General features: G+C 37.5%; 1 protein-coding gene across 1 annotated transcript in view; it reads left to right on the forward strand.

The window, feature by feature from the left end:
• The window catches only part of PAPPA (pregnancy-associated plasma protein A, pappalysin 1), a 213,468-nt gene that overhangs the window by 61,072 nt on the left and 131,751 nt on the right, over nucleotides 1-20,645 (forward strand). The window contains exon 6 of the mRNA XM_011971313.1: nucleotides 17,869-17,997. Coding sequence (XP_011826703.1) covers nucleotides 17,869-17,997 — 129 coding nt within the window. The remainder of the gene's footprint in view (nucleotides 1-17,868; nucleotides 17,998-20,645) is intronic.

Raw genomic sequence — 20,645 nt, forward strand, 5'->3', positions numbered from 1 at the left:
GGAATTTATCTCACACTGGGCATTGGCAAGAGGAGTGGACAAAATCTATTCAGTCTGTGCTTGGAGACACTGAGAATCATGAGGGCAGGTCTTGGTGGGTTTATGTTGTGTCTGTTAAAACACAACCTCAGACACCACTTTAGAGATGCTGAATTTGGAATGAGGAGATCTGACTCCAACACCAGCACCAGCCTTGCTGTGGAACAAGTTTCTTCCATTGTTTGAGCTTAAGTTCCTTCCCTTAGACAAAGTAGGTGACTGTCCATATAGTCTAACAAGGAGTGGTGGGAAAAACTGATAAGATAATAGGCTTGCAAGAACCTGATGCAATCTTGTGAACTATAAAGATTTAAATGTTCATGATTCTTTCCATTGTCTGATTTTTCACTAGGCTTGTTCTTGGCCAGAGCCATGACGGAGAGTATGTGCAAAAGGCAAACACTCTGGCACACACAGACACACACACATCAAGCAGTTTCCCATAAACTCTAACAGGAGTTGCTATGCTTCAGTGTTGGGTTAGAAGAAGGAAAAGAAATTGTACTTTAACCTTTGTAACTCAGTTAAAGAAAAAATAAGAGAGAAAACCCACCACGTGCTGGCCCTGGATCAGGAGACCTGGATTCTAGTATTGGTATCCTGAAATTTTGCTGTGTCCTTGATCAGATGGGTCCCCAACTGTGGGCCCAAGACCCCCTTCTATAAAATAAAGGGGTAGGTCATAGCTCCGACATTCTGTTCAGATTATCCTTTAGCTCTCAACCGTGCTCAGTGCATCTAATTAAGTAAAGACGGAGGCAGCAGGTTATATGTCACTTTGTTAGTAAGTCTGAACTTTGAGTTTGGAGGCTGGCCATGTAGATCTAAAGAAAGCCTCCAGGCACAGTGGGACTCTCAGGACTCCACCTAGACCCAGTCTTTCTCTTAGGACTTACAAAGCTCTTCCTTGATAAGACAATTTCAAAATGTTTTGGTGCATTTTTCCTGGGTGGCATTTTAACTTGACACTGAGATACTAGAGGTGGGGGCTGTGTAATATCTGCCATGTTATTCTCTATCCTTAGCTTCTTGTGCAAGGCCAGACATCATGTAGATGGTCAATAAATGCAGATGAAATAAATGCATGCATGCATGAATAAATTGATCAGTAAACCCTGTGGTACATCAATAAGTGGCCAGAAAATCATGATAATACACATTATATCTGGTATATTGGAGGTCGTTTTTTTAACTTCCAAGGTGGATTAGTTACTTGAGGATTGAAAGGACAAATGAGAATTTTATAGCATGGTCACTGCTCCTCTTGGGGCCTCAGCTCTCTTATCCTTAAAGCAAAGGCATTGGGCCAGAAGGTGTAATTCTGTGTTTCATTCATTCAACAGGCAATTATTTAGCACTGTCTGTGTAACAGGTCCTATAGTAGGCAGTGAAGACAAACCAGTCAGTAAGGGACATACCAGCCTTCCAGGAGCTTAGTCTACTTAATGTGAAAGTAAACACATAAACAAGTGATATCTAACAGTGTGAAAGATGTTATGTTAAGGGAAGCACATGGGCTAAGAGCTCCTCACTCAGCTTCACAGGTCAGTGAGAATCTCCTGAAAGAGGTGGCAACTAAGCCAAGGCAAGAAAATGAAGCCACGAAAGGAAGGTGAGACTGCTTGCTCAGGGTGGTGGCTGAGGGTAAAATTTCAAGAAGAGAGGTTGAGCAAAGAGGCCAGAGAAGTTGACAGGGGTTAGATCATGATGGTTCCAGAGTTCATTGCTGTGACGTCTGGACTTCATTCTGAGAGTGGTGATGAGCCGTTGAGTGTCTGTAAGGTAAGAGAAGATCTTCATTAGATTTGGTTTTAGGACATCTCTTTCACTGTGTGTGTATATCTGGATAGAAATAAGGATGGAGGCATAGACCATAAATGGTAAAGGAGGAAAAGCAATGTTGGCAAACTGAAGTAGATGATGACAGTTGTCTATGGTAGTCAAGTGGAAATGGAGAGTACTGGATGGGGCTGAGAGATATTAATGGGAAAAAATACCTGGATAACTAATCAATAGCAGGAGGCAGGTGAGTGTATTATGAAAGATGCCTGTGTTACTGGCATCACTGAAACACACAATGAATGCAGCTATAGAGGCATATTTGGGTTGGGATGAAACAAGGAGAAGGAGTTCAAAAGTGCCTTCAGTTGCTGGCCTGTGAATCAGAGGCAGGCATACAGGCACTTCACCTTCAGCCACAACATTTCTTTCCTATGTAGAGATACAGGAGCAATTGAGGCATACATGTGCAGGTTTGCATGCATTTGTGTGTGTGCATGTACATGCATGCGTGAGTACCTGCATGTGTGTGTGTATGTGTTGGGAGCAGGCAAACAAAGGCCTGTGAGACCACCTGTTTTCATCATCCACTGATTCTCAAAGTGTAGTCCAATGTTCTAAAGAGGTCCCGAGGGGGATCGGGGGTTAATCTTCCATAGAACTAATACCTATAACGTTACAAGACTCAGGCTTTGTTTTCTACCCAGGATTAATCATTTACTCATGGGCTTTAATACAAGCCAGACACCACCTCACTGTGCAAAGCAATGCCAGCTCCCCTTCCATTCTGATGCTGGCTTTTACATTCTTGTTGTCAGAGTGGGAACTAGGTTTTTGCCCCCGTTTCAAAATCCTATGAAGTGAAAAGTTTAGAAACTTCCATCCAGGAATGTTAGTCAAAAATGCCAGGACAGCTGGACTCTGCCATTAACTTGCCATATGACTTACCGCCATTTGTTTCCCATCTCTGGGCTTTAGTATCCATCCCACAATGAGATACTTGGAGTAAGTGATATTCAAAGTCATCCAGCTCTGATTTCTACATATTTGTGTTTCCTTCTTGAGCTAAGCTCTGTGTATACAAAGTCAGTCTCCAAAAATTTTAAGCAGAGAATTTTGAGATGCTCAAACTTCCTACTGTCTAGGAATTAAACTGAAAAACTCTCAGACCTGGAAAGAGCACTGAAGATCATCAACGCCAGGACTGACACTTGAGAGACTGACATATGAGAGAATTGAGTTGAAAGAGAGGAAGCCACTTCTTCAGAGTCACACAGCCATTCAATGGCAGAACAGAGAATTGAAGTTAGCGCTCCTAATTCCCAGTCCAGGTGTTTCTTCCCCTATGTAACAGAGTGCTGGACATTGGCCAGACCTTGGGACTCACATTTGAACTCGGCTCCCTCTGATCGTAGAGAAGTCTCCCTTGTTTGCTCAGAATGAAATCTTAGAGAGCTGACATAGTAACGTCATGGCAGCTGGTGCGGGTGACGGGGTTGGTATAGGAAATGAGAGAACGCATTTGGCTAAGCTCAGGTTCATGTGACCCTCCAAGAGCCTTCATTTCAAAACAAACTCAACATTTTAGGTTCAAGTTCTCTCTCTCATCAGAAATGTGACTTCCTGCTTCTAAGAAGCAAGGCTTACAAAAGGGCTCAGAAGACTTCGTGGACATCAAATAGCTCTTACAAAATAGTGTTTTGATGAGTTAAGTGTAAATGAATCAGAAACATAAGGATTACATTTTCCCCAAGTGCACATGGGTTTCAGAATTGAGGGGAAATGTAGTTTGCTAACTGCACACTGGCTTTCATGACACTCAAGCCACTCCTGGGGAGGGTAAGGGGAGAGAAGAAAGAGAAGCCCAGTCCCCAAATGGTTTAGATGTGGTGCCAAATTCGAAAATGCTGTTGGGTTTGCCCTCTGCCAGTAATAAAATTGCTGACCACCCAGAGAGGCCACAGGGAGGAGAAAGGAGATGGCTTTCCTTACTGGCCCTTGGCCCTCCACAACTGTGTTCAGTTAGTGCCGCTCAATCACCAGCTGTCACTGGGGCCCTCCGCTGGACTCATTGGCCCTGACTTGGCCTCGATTTTCACACTCTGCAGCATGCCTTGTTTACCTCCAACTGTATCTGGTGTTTTGGCTCCCAGAGTCCTTGGCGACTGGTCAGCTTGTCACAAGCCCCTGCTCTGTAATCAAGTGACCTGTCCATCACCAGTAGAATGTTTGGGGAAGCTGTCACACATCGCCTTTGGTTGCATTCAGGAAAAAACAAGAGTTCTTTGTAGATCTTTTCCTCTCTCCCTTCTTTAATGCTATCCAGGTGTGGAGTTTCCTCCAAACTGTTAAATGTCTTCCCTTCAAATTTCAGTCTGACACAAATTACCAGTTAAATCTCAGGACTGCTGTTACCTTATCCTGGGATTTGAAGCTCTAGATCTTTTATAATTTCCACATTGTCCCTCCATTCTTTCCCTTCTATTTTGTTTTATTGCACCAAGAAAGTAGAAAATCATTTCAATTGGTGGTAAAAGATGATTAAAACAAAATAACAAAGGCCTTGGCTGCAAACTGTTAGTTTTATTAAATTGGCTACTGTGTTTTAAATTAGTACCAGGGCAAATCTTTGGACAATTATATCAAAGACTGCTGGAATTAATCAGTCACATGTACACAATTGCTTCTTTCAGAGCCTTATACAGAGTAAGAATGGTGTTGCCAGTAGGAAAAGAATGAATCTTGCATTACCTGTGTGAGAGGGATGGACCCTAGCCCCATTGAGAAGGAATCCAAATGCCCAGTGGAGTCCCAGATCTCTATCATCTCATTTTTCATTTATTTAATCCAGACAATGGGTTGGAGTTCACAGTGACCACCAGGAGAAATAAGAAGATGGATGTTGCAAGGCAAAAGGCCATTTTCCCAAAGACTTTTTTCTTGGCACTGAGTCCTCAGCATGACAGCTTTGCTTTAATAAGGGGGCACCTGAAGTGGAAAGGCTGCACAGTCTACTGAGTAGCTGGGTCCAGAAAGAGGGAAGATGGGTGTGGTGGGATCCCAGGCTATACAAAGACTGGATGCAGATTCAGTATCTCAACTATTGTTAGCACATCTAAGTTCTGACTTCTACAGCTGGAGATAGGCTGGAGGCTTGGAGAATTACTGCATTCAGTTCCTTGCATTTGCAACAGTGATCCTCCGTCACTTGATAACTCAAGTCCCAACATCTCACCTCAGAGCCTCCTGCCATCTACTGCACACTCCACCCAACCATTTTAGCAAAACGTTTCAACTTCCTTTGGTTTACCCTGAATTTCAGTCCAAATGAACTGTTCTTAATCTAGAAAAAGTTTACTTCTGTCTTGCTTTATGCTATTTCTACTGTTCAGAGCACCATATATGCATGCTTTCTCGAACAATTAATTCAACAGATATTGCTGAGAAGTTATTCTGTGCTAGGCAGTGGACCAGGCATAGAGATACAGCAAGGAAGGGCTAATGTTCTCTGTCCTTGAAACACTTAACATACACCAAGGTAGTCAGGCATTCAACATGTGATTGCAAAATGTGTGTTCACGTTTGTAATAAAGTATAGGACACTAAGGACACCTGTGGAAGGAAAACAACATAACCCAGGTATCAAAAAGAAACCTCCGTAAGCCTTTCTCATTATTTAAACCACTATTTGGTCTTCCTCTGCTAGCACTCTCCAAACTCTACTTCGTGTTACAATCACACTCTACTTGGTTTATCCTCTCTTTTGCCCTTTGAACTGTTTGAAACCAATGGCAGTATCTTCTTCATCTTTCAGTCCTCCATTTTGACTGAACTTCAAACATTTTTTAAAAAATTGAACAATAAAGGTGATGTCCAGAGAAAAATAGCTGATTGGGCCACAGTCACAACAAAAACTAATAAAACAGTAGCCATTTTATTTCTGATACTCGGTCCACAGTCAGTATGTTAAACTATCTTTCAAAATATTGCTTCCCAAGGGCATGCAATACTTTCTGTCCCAGATCCTTAACAACCACCCCCACCACCAATAAAAAGTGAGACCAAAGGACCTCTCAGTCAACAGAAATAAAAGGTTTCCTTAAAAATTCAGAGTAATACTCAGACAAAATTGGAATTAAGGCATACATAGTCATCACTCAGTGGGAAAAACTGTGTGTATGTAACTTTAATATGTGAATATTAAGAAATACATTCTTTTGAGAAGACAAAATCACATCTCCAAGGCCATTCAGTAAAGAAGGACATTTTGTAAGTTTTAGTTCTTTTTAAATAAAATAGAATATAAAAATATCTAGAATACTACCAAAATTTTGTAGGTACTCCATCTATTCCATCCTACAGGGAATATTTGGTCTCTTTCCCTTCAGGTACTGCCTTTTCAACTTTTCTTCCAAACTAATTATCAATACTGCTACCTAAATGGTCTTCCACCAAACAAGTATGATGGTGTCATTTGCTGGGAAAGCCAGTCCTTTCCTCTTTCTCCTGATGACTTCTTCTGACTTTCTCCAGTCAAGCCAGTGTACCTCCTTGGGAAATTTTCTCACACTCCCTCCCCATCATCCAGGGTAAGAAACCAACCCTCTGTGCTCCTACAGCACATATTTTAAAGCCATCAGTTTTAATGTTGTCTCTTCCCTGACATCCAATGAGCATCCTAAAAGCAGGACCATATTGTGTTCATCTTTGCATCCCAGAAACCAGTGAAGCCTATTTGGATGGTTAAGTGTAAGGACATCTAAAATAATACAAATATATTTATTCAGAAATTTTAAAAAAATAATCAAAGTCATAAATATAATCAGCTAGCATTAAGCTACTATCTGGATTTACTTGCCAGTCTTTCTTCATGAACACTAAATATGAAGTGATATTACAAATCTGTGATCTTATATTTATACAAAATAATGTGTGTATGTGTGTATATACATAGAAAGATACTGAAAGGATCCTCAACAAAATGTTCCTGGTAGCTGTCTCAGGGTAATGGAATTTGAGATTATTCTACTTTAATTATTTCATATAGCATTCTAATTTGCTATCGTAAACATGGATGATCTTTATTTTTGTGGGAAAAAAGGCAATTGCGATTATATACTGTCACTTCCCAGTTTCTTAAAAAGTCAGCTTCCATTCTAAAGATATGTTAGAGTTGAAACTACTGTTCTCTACCTTTCGTCATTTAAAATACATATAATATAATATAATATAACATAACATAATATAATCTGAGTTTCACCTTCCTAAAATATTTTAGAACCATAAAGGGAAGCTTGTTTTATCTGCAAATAGTTTTTGTGGTCTGTATTTTACTGGATATTGCTATACAGCTCACTAGGCTGTGCCCATCCAAAAAGTCAGCTCAATGTCATGGAAACATAAAGGGTTCTAGAGTCAAACAGCATGGTTTAAATCGTGCTTTATAATTATTATGTCTCTGACATTGAGCAGATGACTGAACTACACTGAGTCGCAACTGAGAAATTAAAATAATTTCTGCCTTTCAGGCTTATATTAGAAATAGTTGGAAATTTTGGTAAACTAACTAAACTAAAAACATTTCCAATATGAGCATCCATTGGATATTCTAGATAAAATGTTACAGATATAACTAGCATCCTTTAAAATGCATGACTGAGATCAGAAAAACAGGAAAGGATATTTCCAGGGGCAAGACATGCAAGAAATAAAATAGAACTGGGAAGTGAACAGGTAAGCCCTGGATCTAAATTTTTGGTTGGTATAGTTTGGATAAGGGAGAGCTATCAGTTTTGGCAATTGAGTGGCTTGAATATTTTTGTTCACCCCAAAAGGGGAGATGTGGCTTTCCAACTCTGCAAGGTAGTGTATTGGGACTAACACCTTTAAAATAGGGATTTTAAATGAGATTTTCAGGACCCCTGAAAATCTACATGTTTAGTGAAAGGGTGTACTAGGGAAAAAAATATGTATATGCATATGTCTAGCTACCTACCTTAATAACATGACAATTAACATGATTTGACTTAACCGTCATTAAGACTTACTATCTTTGCCTAGGATGTAAGTGGAAATTTAAAACCATTTGCTTATACCTCACAAAGACTTCATGTTTGAATTTATACTGCTGAGTATGGTGTGAAAATGCCTGAGCTGAAAAATTAAGTGGAAAAAAAAAAAAGATTCCAGGTTAGTGATGTTGCAGGGGTAACAAGACATTAATGTAAAATCACTCTGAGGAAGGATATGGACTTGACCCAGGGAGCCCATGATTCCCACAGATTAAAATCCACTGAACATGAAACATCTCAAAATTTAAAAACATAAAAAAAAGTAAACAAGGAATCAGTAATAAGGGTCAGTAAACAACCTAAGGGCTTTTTACTAAATTTTGAGTTTAGTGAGAAGTATACAAATTAGTATTTTAGAATAAACAGAATACAATAACAATAAAAAATAAATAAAATTAGAAAATACAATTTTCATAGTTAAAATGAACAAAGAAGAGACAAATAATGGAAGTTTAAAATTTCGATAAATCCAAGTGAAGGGAAGAAAGGAGGAAAGGAATAAATAAGCAAGGAAAAAATGGAAGCGTAAGTCATTATACTAATCAGATTAAAGTCAATTGGATGAAGATGGAGATTCTCTAGTCAGATTTAACTCAAGAAAGTTTTGCTAAAAGGTTAAAGGTAAAAGTGGGGACAATATTTACCAGGTACATGCTAACCAAACAAATTAATACTGTTTTCAGACTAAGGAAACATTTGGCAAATATGTTACTGTGACTAAAAAAAAGTCACCACATAATGATAAAAGGAAGATATTATGATTTAAAACATGAATTTACCAAATAATGTGACCTGGAAATATACAAATCAATGACTTTTACCTAAAAAAAAAGATAAATGCATGACATTGTGATATTTTAACACATTTTTCTCAATAATTTATAGATCAAGCAAACTAAAATATAATAATAATCTAGAAGATTTTGAGCAACACAAAAAAATTTGAGCTGATAAAAATTTATAGAACCCTGATACAGAACCAAATTATGAATATTTCCTTCTAGAATAGAGATGCAGACTATTTTTTAAAGTTTTTTTTTTTTTTACCATGTCCTAGGCCACAAAACAAATTTAAACAAATATCAAAGTATCAGTATCACATAGAACATGAGCTCTGTCCACAATGCAGTACATTAACAAACAAAACACAAACAAATGAAAAAAGGTGAAACTTTTCAATCAATGGGATTTCTAACAAATAAGCAGAAATCTTAGATATTTGCCAACAGAATTCAGCAATGTATTAAAAACCACATACAATGTTAAAGAGGTGACTTTAATATTAGGTGGTCTCTTAATGTAATTCACAATATTTGTGAATTAAATAATTTTTAAAACAGTAATTTTTACTAGATGTAGAGTATTTTTCAAAACCCTGTAAAATCAGATTCCTTCATGATGAAAAAATTATAGTAAACTGGGAATAAGTAAAATGTAAAAAGTATCTTTTTGATCACAGGGTTATATTCAGAATGCCCAATTTTGCCATTGGTCTCCAGCCTAGTGCAGTTAGACAAAACATAGAAACAAAAAAAGTCTGAGGATTGAAAAGGAAACAAAAAACTATCATTATTCCTCATCTACTGGAAACAATATAGAAAAATTACTAAGAATCAACAATTGCTAGAATGACTAAAACAGTCTATGAGGACTTCCAAATACAATATAAATTTATATAACACTCAGTTATTTTTTATTATCCCCAAACTATTAGAATACAAATATACCTACATGTAATTGTGTGATGTGTGTGTATGTGTGTGTATGTAAATAGCTAGATAAAAAGCTATTATTTACTATAGCACTGACACCTATAAAATGCTTAGAGTAAGGCATATATTGCTAATAAAAAGTCATCACAATTTTTATGAAGAAAGCTTTAAAACTTTACTGAGACTATAAAAGAAGACCTAAATAAATAAAAAGATAAACTGTGCATAAATGGGAAGACACAGTATCATAAAGATGCCCTTTCTCCTCAAATACACTGATACATTGAATGAAATTAGAATCCAAATCTCAACAGGCATTTTTAAGGATGAAGCTTCACAAGGAGGTTCACATGGAAGAGCAAAGGGCTCTTTTGAAAAGGGAAACTATAGAATGAACTTACAATGTAAATTAAGACTTTTATATTGCTATGGAAATTACTATAGACTGCTACTGATAAAACAATAGATAAAAAATAGACCAATGAGGCCAGGTGGCGCGGCTCACGCCTGTAATCCCTTTGCGAGGCCAAAGCGGGCGGATCACCTAAGGTCGGGAGTTTGAGACCAACCTGACCAACATGGAGAAACCCTGTCTCTACTATAAATACAAAATTAGCCAGGCGTGGTGGCGCATGCCTGTAATCCCAGCTACTCGGGAGGCTGAGGCAGGAGAATTGCTTGAACCCGGGAGGCAGAGGTTAAAGTGAGCTGAGATCGCACCGTTGCACTCCAGCCTGGACAGCAAGAGCGAAACTCCGTTAAAAAAAAAAAAAAAAAAGGACCAATGAAACAAGATAACCCAGAAAAAAAAAATTATGAAAGTACTGAAATGATATATGCAAAGGCAGTATTGCAATTCAGTAGTGAAAGGATTAACTGTTATCTTAAAGAGGTTAACTAGTGCTGGACACATAATTTTAATACATATTTGGGGGAAAAACAATCCTTATTTCACATCATTTAAAAAACTATACTGTGGGCCAAGCACAGTGGGTTACGCCTGTAATCCCAGCACTTTGGGAGGCTGAGGCAGGTGGATCACCTGAGGTCAGGGGTTTGAAACCAGCCTGGCCAACATGGCAAAACCCCATCTCTACTAAAAATACAATATTAGCTGGGCCTGGTGGCATATGCCTGTAATCCCAGCTACTTGGGAGGCTGAGGCAGGAGAATCGCTTGAACATGGGAGGCAGAGGTTGCAGTGAGCCGAGATTGCGCCACTGCACTCTAGCCTGGGCAACAAGAATGAAACTCCGTCTCAAAACAACAACAACAACAACAACAACAACAACAAAAAAAATGTATCGTAGGTGCTTGAAACCATATAGGTACCAAACAAAACCTTAAAATTATTGAAAGGAAATAAAAGAGACTATTTTATGATCTTAAAGTAACGTTTATTCAACAACATATGAAAAACACAAATCATGAAGGACGTGAAATTCTCTTATCAACAAAGCAGCATAAACATAATGAAAAATTAGGAGTCATAGAGTATGAAATGGTATTTGCAATGGCTTTAATTATAAAGAATTAATATCCAGTATATGTAAATATACTTACATATTAATGTATAAAAGCAAAAGCAACTTAATTTAAAATAGGCAAAAGGATGAACAAACAATACGCATGACTAGAAACCTACTTGATCCACAAACATGTGTAAAGATACTCAGGCTTGTTAGTAATCAGGGAAAGGCAAAATAAAACAATAATTAAGTATCATTTAATAACCATCAGATTGACAAAAAAAGTTACATATTTGGCAGAATCAAGTGCTGGCAAGGACCTGAAGCAATGGGAAGCATTTGGGTAGATGCGTTAATTGATACAATCATGTTGGTAAATACTTTGGCAATATCTAGTAGTTGAAGATGCAATTACCCTAACCTATGATACGATTTTAGCCATTTTTTCCTTCAGAAAACTCTTGCTGTGTGCACAGAGGAAAAGAACACAAATGTTTAAAGCGACATTGTTGTAAATAATAAACACAGTGATTAAATAACAATAATAGCAATAATAAAAGAACCAACCTAGGTATCTATCAAGAAAAGAATGGCCAAATAAAGTATAATATATTCATACAATAAAATATTTATGTTAGTGAAAATACACCAGATCTATTTGTAGCAATATGTGTGATCTCAAACAATGCTAAGGAAAAAAGAAAAACAGCCAGCTACAAAATAAGTATAGTATTTAAACATCTATGAAATTTAAAATATGTAAAACAATGCATATGTGCAAAAAGTATAAAAATGTGCATGGGATGGAAATGAGATACAGGAGGAGCATACAGGTGGGTTTAAACTTGATCACTATTTATTCCTTTCACACCAAAAATAAAAGATATGAAGAAAATATGGCACAAAGTTATAATTTGACAAAGCTGTATAGTAAGCCTATGAATATTGGTTATAGTATAGTCTGTACTTTTCTATATAACTGAAGTATTTTCTAATTAAAACAATAATAATAGCATGTATAGTCTTGGCACATCATCTCAGGCTCAAAAAGTGAATGTTTCCTTCCCTTCCCATTCTTGGCTGAAGGCTTATATACCAAGTGCCCAGACATACCCTCTGGTTCTTAGCTCAAGGCTAGACTGGAACACTTGGGCTCTTCCTGAGCCAAAGGCATCCTAGGTGGTCCCATCTTATGTCTTCTAACTCAGATAATCTGGGTGATAGGTCCAGACCTACACACATTCTCAGTGCAGAATTTTAAATGCTGAAGCAGTTTGTAGCCTGTGGAAAATCTCAAGACATAAGGATACAACACTACACTCCTCATTGAATTAGAACCATGGATTGCAGAACTAATCATCACATCCTTCCCAGATTGTTCTTTCATAGATTTTTAAAAATGGATGGACAGAAAGAGGAAATGTCTTGTCCATGATCAATGAGTCAGCAGTAGTATTTCATAGGGAAATACTATTAAATTAATATAGAAAAACAAAGATTTGGAAGTTACAAGACACAAATTCCAAATCTTTCAACTGGTCTTTGTATGTAAGCTCTTTGTGATCCAAAACAAAGTCTTCTGATTTCTGTTCTGCTGTACTTTCAGAAAGCTTGGGGCTTCCGTCTTTGGAAAGCACCGTCTTGGAATGGAGTTAGACCGAACTGGTTCAAGTCCCTACTCCATGACAAAAATATTGTGACTATCGGCAAGTAGCTTAATCTTCCTAAGTGTTGTTAGTTTCCTCATCTGACAAGGAGGATAATTATTCAAGGGATTGTTCTTTTGGTTGAGACTGTACATACAAAACATGATACATAGTGCCTAGCATATAATAAGTGGGCAACACATAGAAACTATGATTACTGTTTTTATTCCAGAAGATGGAGTTTTAAAGAAATATAACAGTTTAGTTATAGAGACTATTTGAAGAGATAGACAATGATAAATGAATGCTATGATATGGAAACAATAGGATCAATAATGAGTATTTAAGGAGCTCAAAGAGAGTTTTCTGGAAGAAGCAAAATAGGGTAATGAGGCTGTCTCTCCCCTTCCTCCTATATGACTTTTATGTTTCTTATTTGACCTTCACAGTGGTATGGGACAAGAATCAAACATCCTAATTAAAAGACAGAAAAACAGACCCCCGCAAAATCACATGACTTGTCCACAGATTTCAGATAGGTTTTAATTGACTTATCATATTAACTACATACCAATACTCTTTAATTTATGCATTTTAAATGCATATTTAAGCTTAAGTCATTAGGTGCTTACCCTCTTTATGTATGTATTAATATTTTAGATAATGATTTTACAACCTGTAATTAAATTTCAGTGTAAGTTGTGCTCTAAATTTGATATACATTTACCATCAATATGACTTTCTGAGGCAGAATACTGAGATTATTATCAATCAGAAATGCCAGCATTTTTTTTCTAATTATCAGAAATACAACCCTCTGGCACATATGCCATTTGCGATATGTGTTAAAGAAAGATAGCTAAATGTAGAAAAAGGTGTTTTGTTTTGTTTTGTTTTGTTTAAAAAAGAAAAAAGGCATGAGGGCCAGGCACAGTGGCTCATGCCTGTAATCCCAACACTTTGGGAGGCCAAGTGGGGAGGATCACTGGATCTCAGGTGTTCTAAACCAGCCTGGGCAACTTGGTTAGACTCAGTCTCTACAAAATATATTTTAAAAATTAGCCACTGTGGTGGTGCATGCCTGTAGTCCCAGCTACTAGGGAGACTGAGATGGGAGGATTGGTTGAGCCAGGGAGTTTGAGGCTACAGTGACAGCTATGACTTCTGCCTGGGTGACACAGCAAGACTGTCTTAAAAAAAAAAAAAAGGCCAGGCACGGTGGCTCAAGCCTGTAATCCCAGCACTTTGGGAGGCCGAGACGGGCGGATCACGAGGTCAGGAGATGGAGACCATCCTGTCTAACACAGTGAAACCCTGTCTCTACTAAAAAATACAAAAAAATAGCCGGGCGAGGTGGCGGGCGCCTGTAGTCCCAGCTACTTGGGAGGCTGAGGCAGGAGAATGGCGCAAACCCGGGAGGCAGAGCTTGCAGTGAGCTGAGATCTGGCCACTGCACTCCAGCCTGGGCGACAGCGCGAGACTCCCTCTCAAAAAAAAAAAAAAAAAAAAAATTGCAAAGATTCCACAGAACAACCCTTCAGAAGAGACAAACAACTTCATCACATTAAAATATATTAGCTACAAACATAAAATATTCAGATGCAGACTTGATGATTTACTACTAATGATCGTTGAAGTTTAAAAAGAAAAAACTGAAAATGGCATTCAAAATTTGATGAAATAAATCAGAAGTAGCCAAAATAATCACATCTCAGATGACCTGCTAAAATTTTAGTTCCAAAGAAAGAGTAAATTGGAAATTTCAGCTTGGTAGCAAGCTCCTGTTGCTGCAGTAAATGAAAAGATTTTGAGCTGGAGAGTGACTCTATATTTAAGAATATTTTGACGATGTTGGCAAGACTGGAAACAGGATATGGTTGAGGCAGGACATTAAGCCAGAAGCTGCTTCGGTCATCAAGATTGACATATGGGCCACAGGAGAATTGAAGAAAGGATGATGTAGAAACTCCTGAGTGGGGAGAATTGAGAGGGCTTAGGGTCCATCTGAATGTAGGAGGCACAGGAGGGGAAGGAGTTCAAGTGATAGCATAAGGCTTTCCAGATGGTTTTAGGAGCAGCTGAAAGGCACAACTTGACAAAAATGTCCTACTTTTAGACCAACAATGAAATAGGTTCTAACCTCCAGCAAAGCCTTCAGAAGCCACTAGCTTATCCTTCTGAAGGAAATCTATTCTACCTAGGTTCTTGAGAAAAGAGCCCTCATTTAACATTAACTCTGACTTTAACTTGGGGAAAATACAGTTTTATCATAGAAATTTTTCTGTGGAAAACATGATCTTTTTAGTAATTGTTGTACCCATCCCACTGTCCCCACCTTTTAACTTAAGGGAGTGACTTGGGCTTTTATTTTTCTATCTGAAAACGTGGGATAGCAACACTTTCCTCAAAGAGCTGCTTAAGCTTCTGGAAAACAATGAAATATGAACCACACACACACACAGCTAGAAGAAGGAAGGTTATTAAGGTTTCTGTACTAATCAAATATGATGTTGGTGGATAAGAAGGAGGTCAGTGGGTGGAAGTTACAGGGACACAGATTTCACCCCAGGGTAAAGAGAAACCTTCTGGGATTCAGAATTTTCAGAAGCTGAAATGGGTCACCTGGAAAGAGAGCAAGCTACCAGGCACTGGGGGTGTTCCAGCCAAGTGAAGTAGCAGAAAAGATACTTTTCATCAAGCCGTGGCACACATGGTAGATCATGGCTCCATGTTCATGGGTTTGTCTAACCAAGATTACATTACTTATTTGTCTCTCCATCTCTTCTAGTAAGGGGACCATAGCATAAATTCAGTGGACAAGGATGTTGATAATTAACCATTAATTGTAATGGATTAACATTTATTAAATGTTTATCATAGGCTGGGCACATATGTGCTTTATAAATGTTCTCACACTTAATCTGAAGATAAATGCTGTGAAGCCAGGTTTATGACTGATTTGAAATAGGCTCAGAAAGGTGAAACACTGGCCCATGACTTCCTGGCTAATAAGTGAGGCAGCCAGGACAGAAACACATGTTTTCTTGTCTCTATGTTGAAGTTTATTGAGGAAAAGGAGGAGGAAGAGATGAGGCAAGAGGACAAAGTAGAGAGGGGAGGAAAACATTCACAAATATTAGCCAAGCACCTTAAATATGATCAGCCATAAATCACTCATGACACATGCCAGAAGTGAAAAACACAATGTAGAGAGGTACTTTTCATACTCACCCTTTTCCAGAGAACTACCCCTATCTACTTAGACAATGACTGGATAGCCCCAGTGGACTGGGATGTAGTCTGAAGAAAAGTTCTTATTTTATATCACAACGTGGCCATTTAAAAAATATAAAACATGCCTCCATATTTTAGAACAAAATGAACACACAATAGAATGCATGTCATATTTATCATGTAACTTTGTGTATCCCTGGGATTGTTACGTTTTTCTCCACCCCACTCCAGTTTTAGAATTATCACCAGATGAAGTGTATGCTCATTAGTCTAGATGTGGATAAAGTAGCCAACGAGCTAAATGAAATCATAAACCCTATAATTCTATCAACAAAATAGGATTCGAGGTTTACAAAACAACCATCATTCATGCATAAAAATCTCTCAAGATATTTGTATGTCCACCTATTTCATCTTCATTGGCAGAGCACTAAGTCTCCAGGGATTTTTGGTCTACCCACAATATTAGTAGTTCCAGTGCTGCTGAAACAAACTCCCTTTGGGGTAATACATCCAATATTCTCAGGAAAGTTGTGTTCTTTCCCAGAGTCCTTCAATGCTCATAAACTCCAACTCATTATTGCGTTGAGAGTCTGAAGACATTCTCCGTCCATTGCCCCTGCACCTGTTATCTTGCTGGCCTTAACCAAACAGCCCAAACCCTAACAGCAGCTGAAATAACAGATGGGCAGGAGAACTTGAGATTTTTTGACATCATCCTTTTGTTTATGAAATCCCCCCCCAACTCTGGAATCTGATAGGAATTCTCTTCATTATCATTTTGTGATTTTTCCCATGGTACTTTTTTATTATTAAAAAAATTATTATTAAAAAGAATAGATACAGAGGTAGATGAAAGACAGGAATAACATCTTCATTTGAGAATGGTCATAAAGGAAATAGGGAGGGAGATGTGGTCATGTGGAATTGACATGAACATATATTTGCCTTGGAGGATAATTGGCAGTAGCCGTGTTCATTTGGTGGTTTGTTTTTGAGAAGTCAGAGCAGGTACTAGGAGGTCTTTAGGTCGAGGAGAGATGCAATCTAGGCAAGATGGAAATCTGGCAGGAAGCAGTCCTTGGAATTGTGATTCCCAGGACATGACCCGACTTTGCAAGGGGCGAGGTTATTAAAACAGACCTAAAATAGGGATAAGATAGGCAGAATATAGGATATCACTTAATAGCATATGATTATAAACAAGTTGCTTTACCTTCCTATGCCTCAGATTCACCATCTGTAAAATCAACATGTAAATACTAGCAGCCATGTAGGGATGTTTTGATTCTCAAATAAGAAATTCATGAAAAGTGTTTAGCCTAAGGCCCCATATTCTATTAATGGATGCTGTTATTATTATTATTATTATTATTTTGTCAAGAGTGAAAGAAGTAGGGAGAAGCAAGTGGCAGGGAGGCAGAGATCCACTGTACATGCAGCATCAGAAAGGGGTTTGCTCACATGTAATGGAGTTTCTGCTCAGGTTTTAAAATGAAGAAACATGATCACACCTAAGAATCTGGTGTGGTGCTTTCCCGCCTCTGTGCTTTTGTTTATATTTATTTTTCCTGAATGGCTTCCTCACAAACATCTTCATTTTTACTCATTTGCCATCTGATACTTTTCCAACAGGGTTGCTGTATAGGTTAAATTAAAGAAAAAAGCAACACCTAGTAAGTACATAGTTATCAGTCAATTGATGCTAGTTATTACTGTACATTTTAATGTAGTCCATTATACTTAGCCAACTGATGTAACCATAGTGGACAATAGAAAGTACTGGATAACTAAATGTGCATTTGATTTCACAAATGAGCAAGACTGATAGAACGTACTCCAGGGGGTCAGTTTACCATTCTCTCCTTGTCTGCCCAGTATTGTAATTGTATAATTATGTCTTCTTTGTATTTTCCAGGGATCTAAATCGTAGCAGTGTGTACCAGTATTGGGTCATAACTATTTCAGGAACTGAAGAGAGTGAGCCGTCACCTGCTGTCACATACATCCATGGAAGTGGGTACTGTGGCGATGGCATTATACAAAAGTAAGTAGATCTAATTAAAGAAAGAAGAGGAGGGATGCTGATTAGGTCAAGAGATGGTTAGGGTGCTGAATAGAAGAGCTTATGACATATTCTTCGATGCATGAGCTATGAACTACTAGTGGTCCCCAGCAGTCTCTGGATTGGTCTCCAAACAATTTGCTGAACTCAGAAGAAAAGCTATGACTATTTTTTTGAACACATACATTTTGCAACTATGTAATACAACATATGATTGAGACAGAACTACCCTTATGCACCTGCTATCATTTGCTCTTGCTTTATGTGTGCTACAAGGATTCCATTAGATTTTTCCGTCCCAGTCACAGCACACATTCAGTTAACAGGACACAGTTCATCTAGGTTAAAACACTTTTACGTACTTTGCTGGTTACCATTCACATTTGTGAAAACTGCATATTTATTTGTTACCTCTATTGTATCATATTATATAACAATTTACAAAATGGGTCAAAGGCTCATAAAGATAGCGAAGTATTTTAACTCACTGCAATGTTTAACCCATAAATAATAAACAGTACTCTGGAGTGAAAATTGAATGTGTATATGAGTACACTGAGGCAAATGAATCAGTAAGTGTGGATTTTATGAGATTATCAATCCATTCATCCTCTTATTCTCAGGACAAGATGCTATGCAACTGACAAATAGGGAAGGGGAGCCACCAAGACTTTTGCATTGTTTAAAACTCAATAAATAAAGTTTTAAGCGCTTTTCCTCCAGAATAAGAAAAAAAGTTTTCTAGCACAAAATTGAGAGTTTTGTTTCTAGAGGTGGAGAAGAGACCAATAATCTTTCAAAATTGTATCTCTTATTGCTAAAATTATGTTCCTCATTGCTAAAGTGTTTATCTGCAAGTCACACTATTGCTAAGAGACTTTTTAAACTATGGACAGATTTAATGATAAATATTACATGTGGAGAAGGCAAAACAAGCTATTGGCAACATTTCTTCATTAAATAGCACTGTTGGGTGTCACATAATATCTGTGCAATATGGAATTGCAATTACTATTTCTATAAGGGGAGGGGTGGTATGAAAAAAGAATTTGCTTCACAGTTGGATGAAACCACTGATGTGTAGAACATGAATCAACTCATAGGAGTAGTACATATATGAAAGACACACACTAGATGACTCTTTCTTTCTGTTCATCACTAACAGTAAGCTAGAGGGGAAGAACAATTTAATTTGTTTCTGATGATTTTGTGGTATGGAATGTAAACTGGAAACATCAGCTTTAGGATAAAAGGACCAGCTAGGAATACAGCAAGGATGATGCAGTAATGCAAGTGAAAAGAGCTGGCATATAAATACTCATCCACATAGACATCAGTTATTTGCCAGCAGTATTCTTTCTGAATATAACTTAATATTCAAGGCAATAGAAATGTTGCAAACATGATCAGATCATTGGCAAATGATATCTTTTAAACTTGCTGTGTAAAAAGATAGCAGTATTTATAAGATTCTGTTCCTCTTTGCTCCCCACTCTACAACTAAAGTTTTCCAACTGTTAATGAAAAGGTACTAACTCAAGTTATTAAAATAAGAAATGACATTTAAAAAATTGGCACTGATAAGGCACGTAATTATTTGCATAATCTCAAGTGGCTTTCTGAAGCAGGAACATATATTTATATCATATATGTATACACACACACACATATATATATATTTCGGGCTCATATATTTATTTCTTAAATGTCCTACACCTGAAATTTAATATCTGAATTGTCAAAATGTTTAAGATTGAAGAGATTAGTGTAAGGGTTTTTAAGTGTTGCATTATAGTGCAAATCAGCTGATTGCCAAGAATTTGACTTCTCAAGTACAGAATAGAAAGCTCCTCACTTTGTTTGAGCTATTTAACATACAATACTGTGTGTATTTAAGATCCACATTCATATGTAGCAACAGAAAAAGAATATATAGTTTCCAATGCAGTAAAATTGGGGAAAGGGGAACTTCCCGCTCTTCTCTCCCACATTAATTCATCAAATTCCAGGTTTTAATACAGCTGCTGTCTGATTGAACATTGAACAATTAAGCAGAGGGCTCTCCATAGAGAAAGTACCCCATCATTTGTGGGTCCAATAATGAACTTCATATCTAGAATATCCAGAAAACATTTGCAGTCATTGCTGATAACTCATAATTGTGATTTGGGAATTTCTAATTTAGCCCAATTTTTTTTTTCAAGTCGCCAGATTTCGATTCTCATCTGCTGCTCATCTCAGCTCATGGTGGAAACAGATATAGATGCATTGGTTAAACACTGCAAATGATATCATTCTTGCTGATCTAAAACTATTAGTATCATAATTATTATTAATTTTAAATAGTATACTTAATTTAATACAGTTTTTTTTTTTTAGTATTTTTACCTAGAATTAGTATCTTGCATAAACATCAAACACATGTTCAGTTACCTGTAGATATCAAATATTTGTTGATATACTTTGTAGGAAACTAAATATAGCTTACGGATGTTTCCCTAAGTGGGGATGGGGAGTGGGGGGAAGGAAAACTTTGGGGAAAAGAAGGGATATCATCTTAGCTAATAGGATTTTTCCTGGAATGATGCAAGTTAATTTGCTCTGTCTGTAAAAGAATTTACGAAGAAATA

This window comes from Mandrillus leucophaeus, unplaced genomic scaffold (assembly GCF_000951045.1).
Source record: "Mandrillus leucophaeus isolate KB7577 unplaced genomic scaffold, Mleu.le_1.0 Scaffold1210, whole genome shotgun sequence".
Lineage (NCBI taxonomy): Eukaryota > Metazoa > Chordata > Mammalia > Primates > Cercopithecidae > Mandrillus > Mandrillus leucophaeus.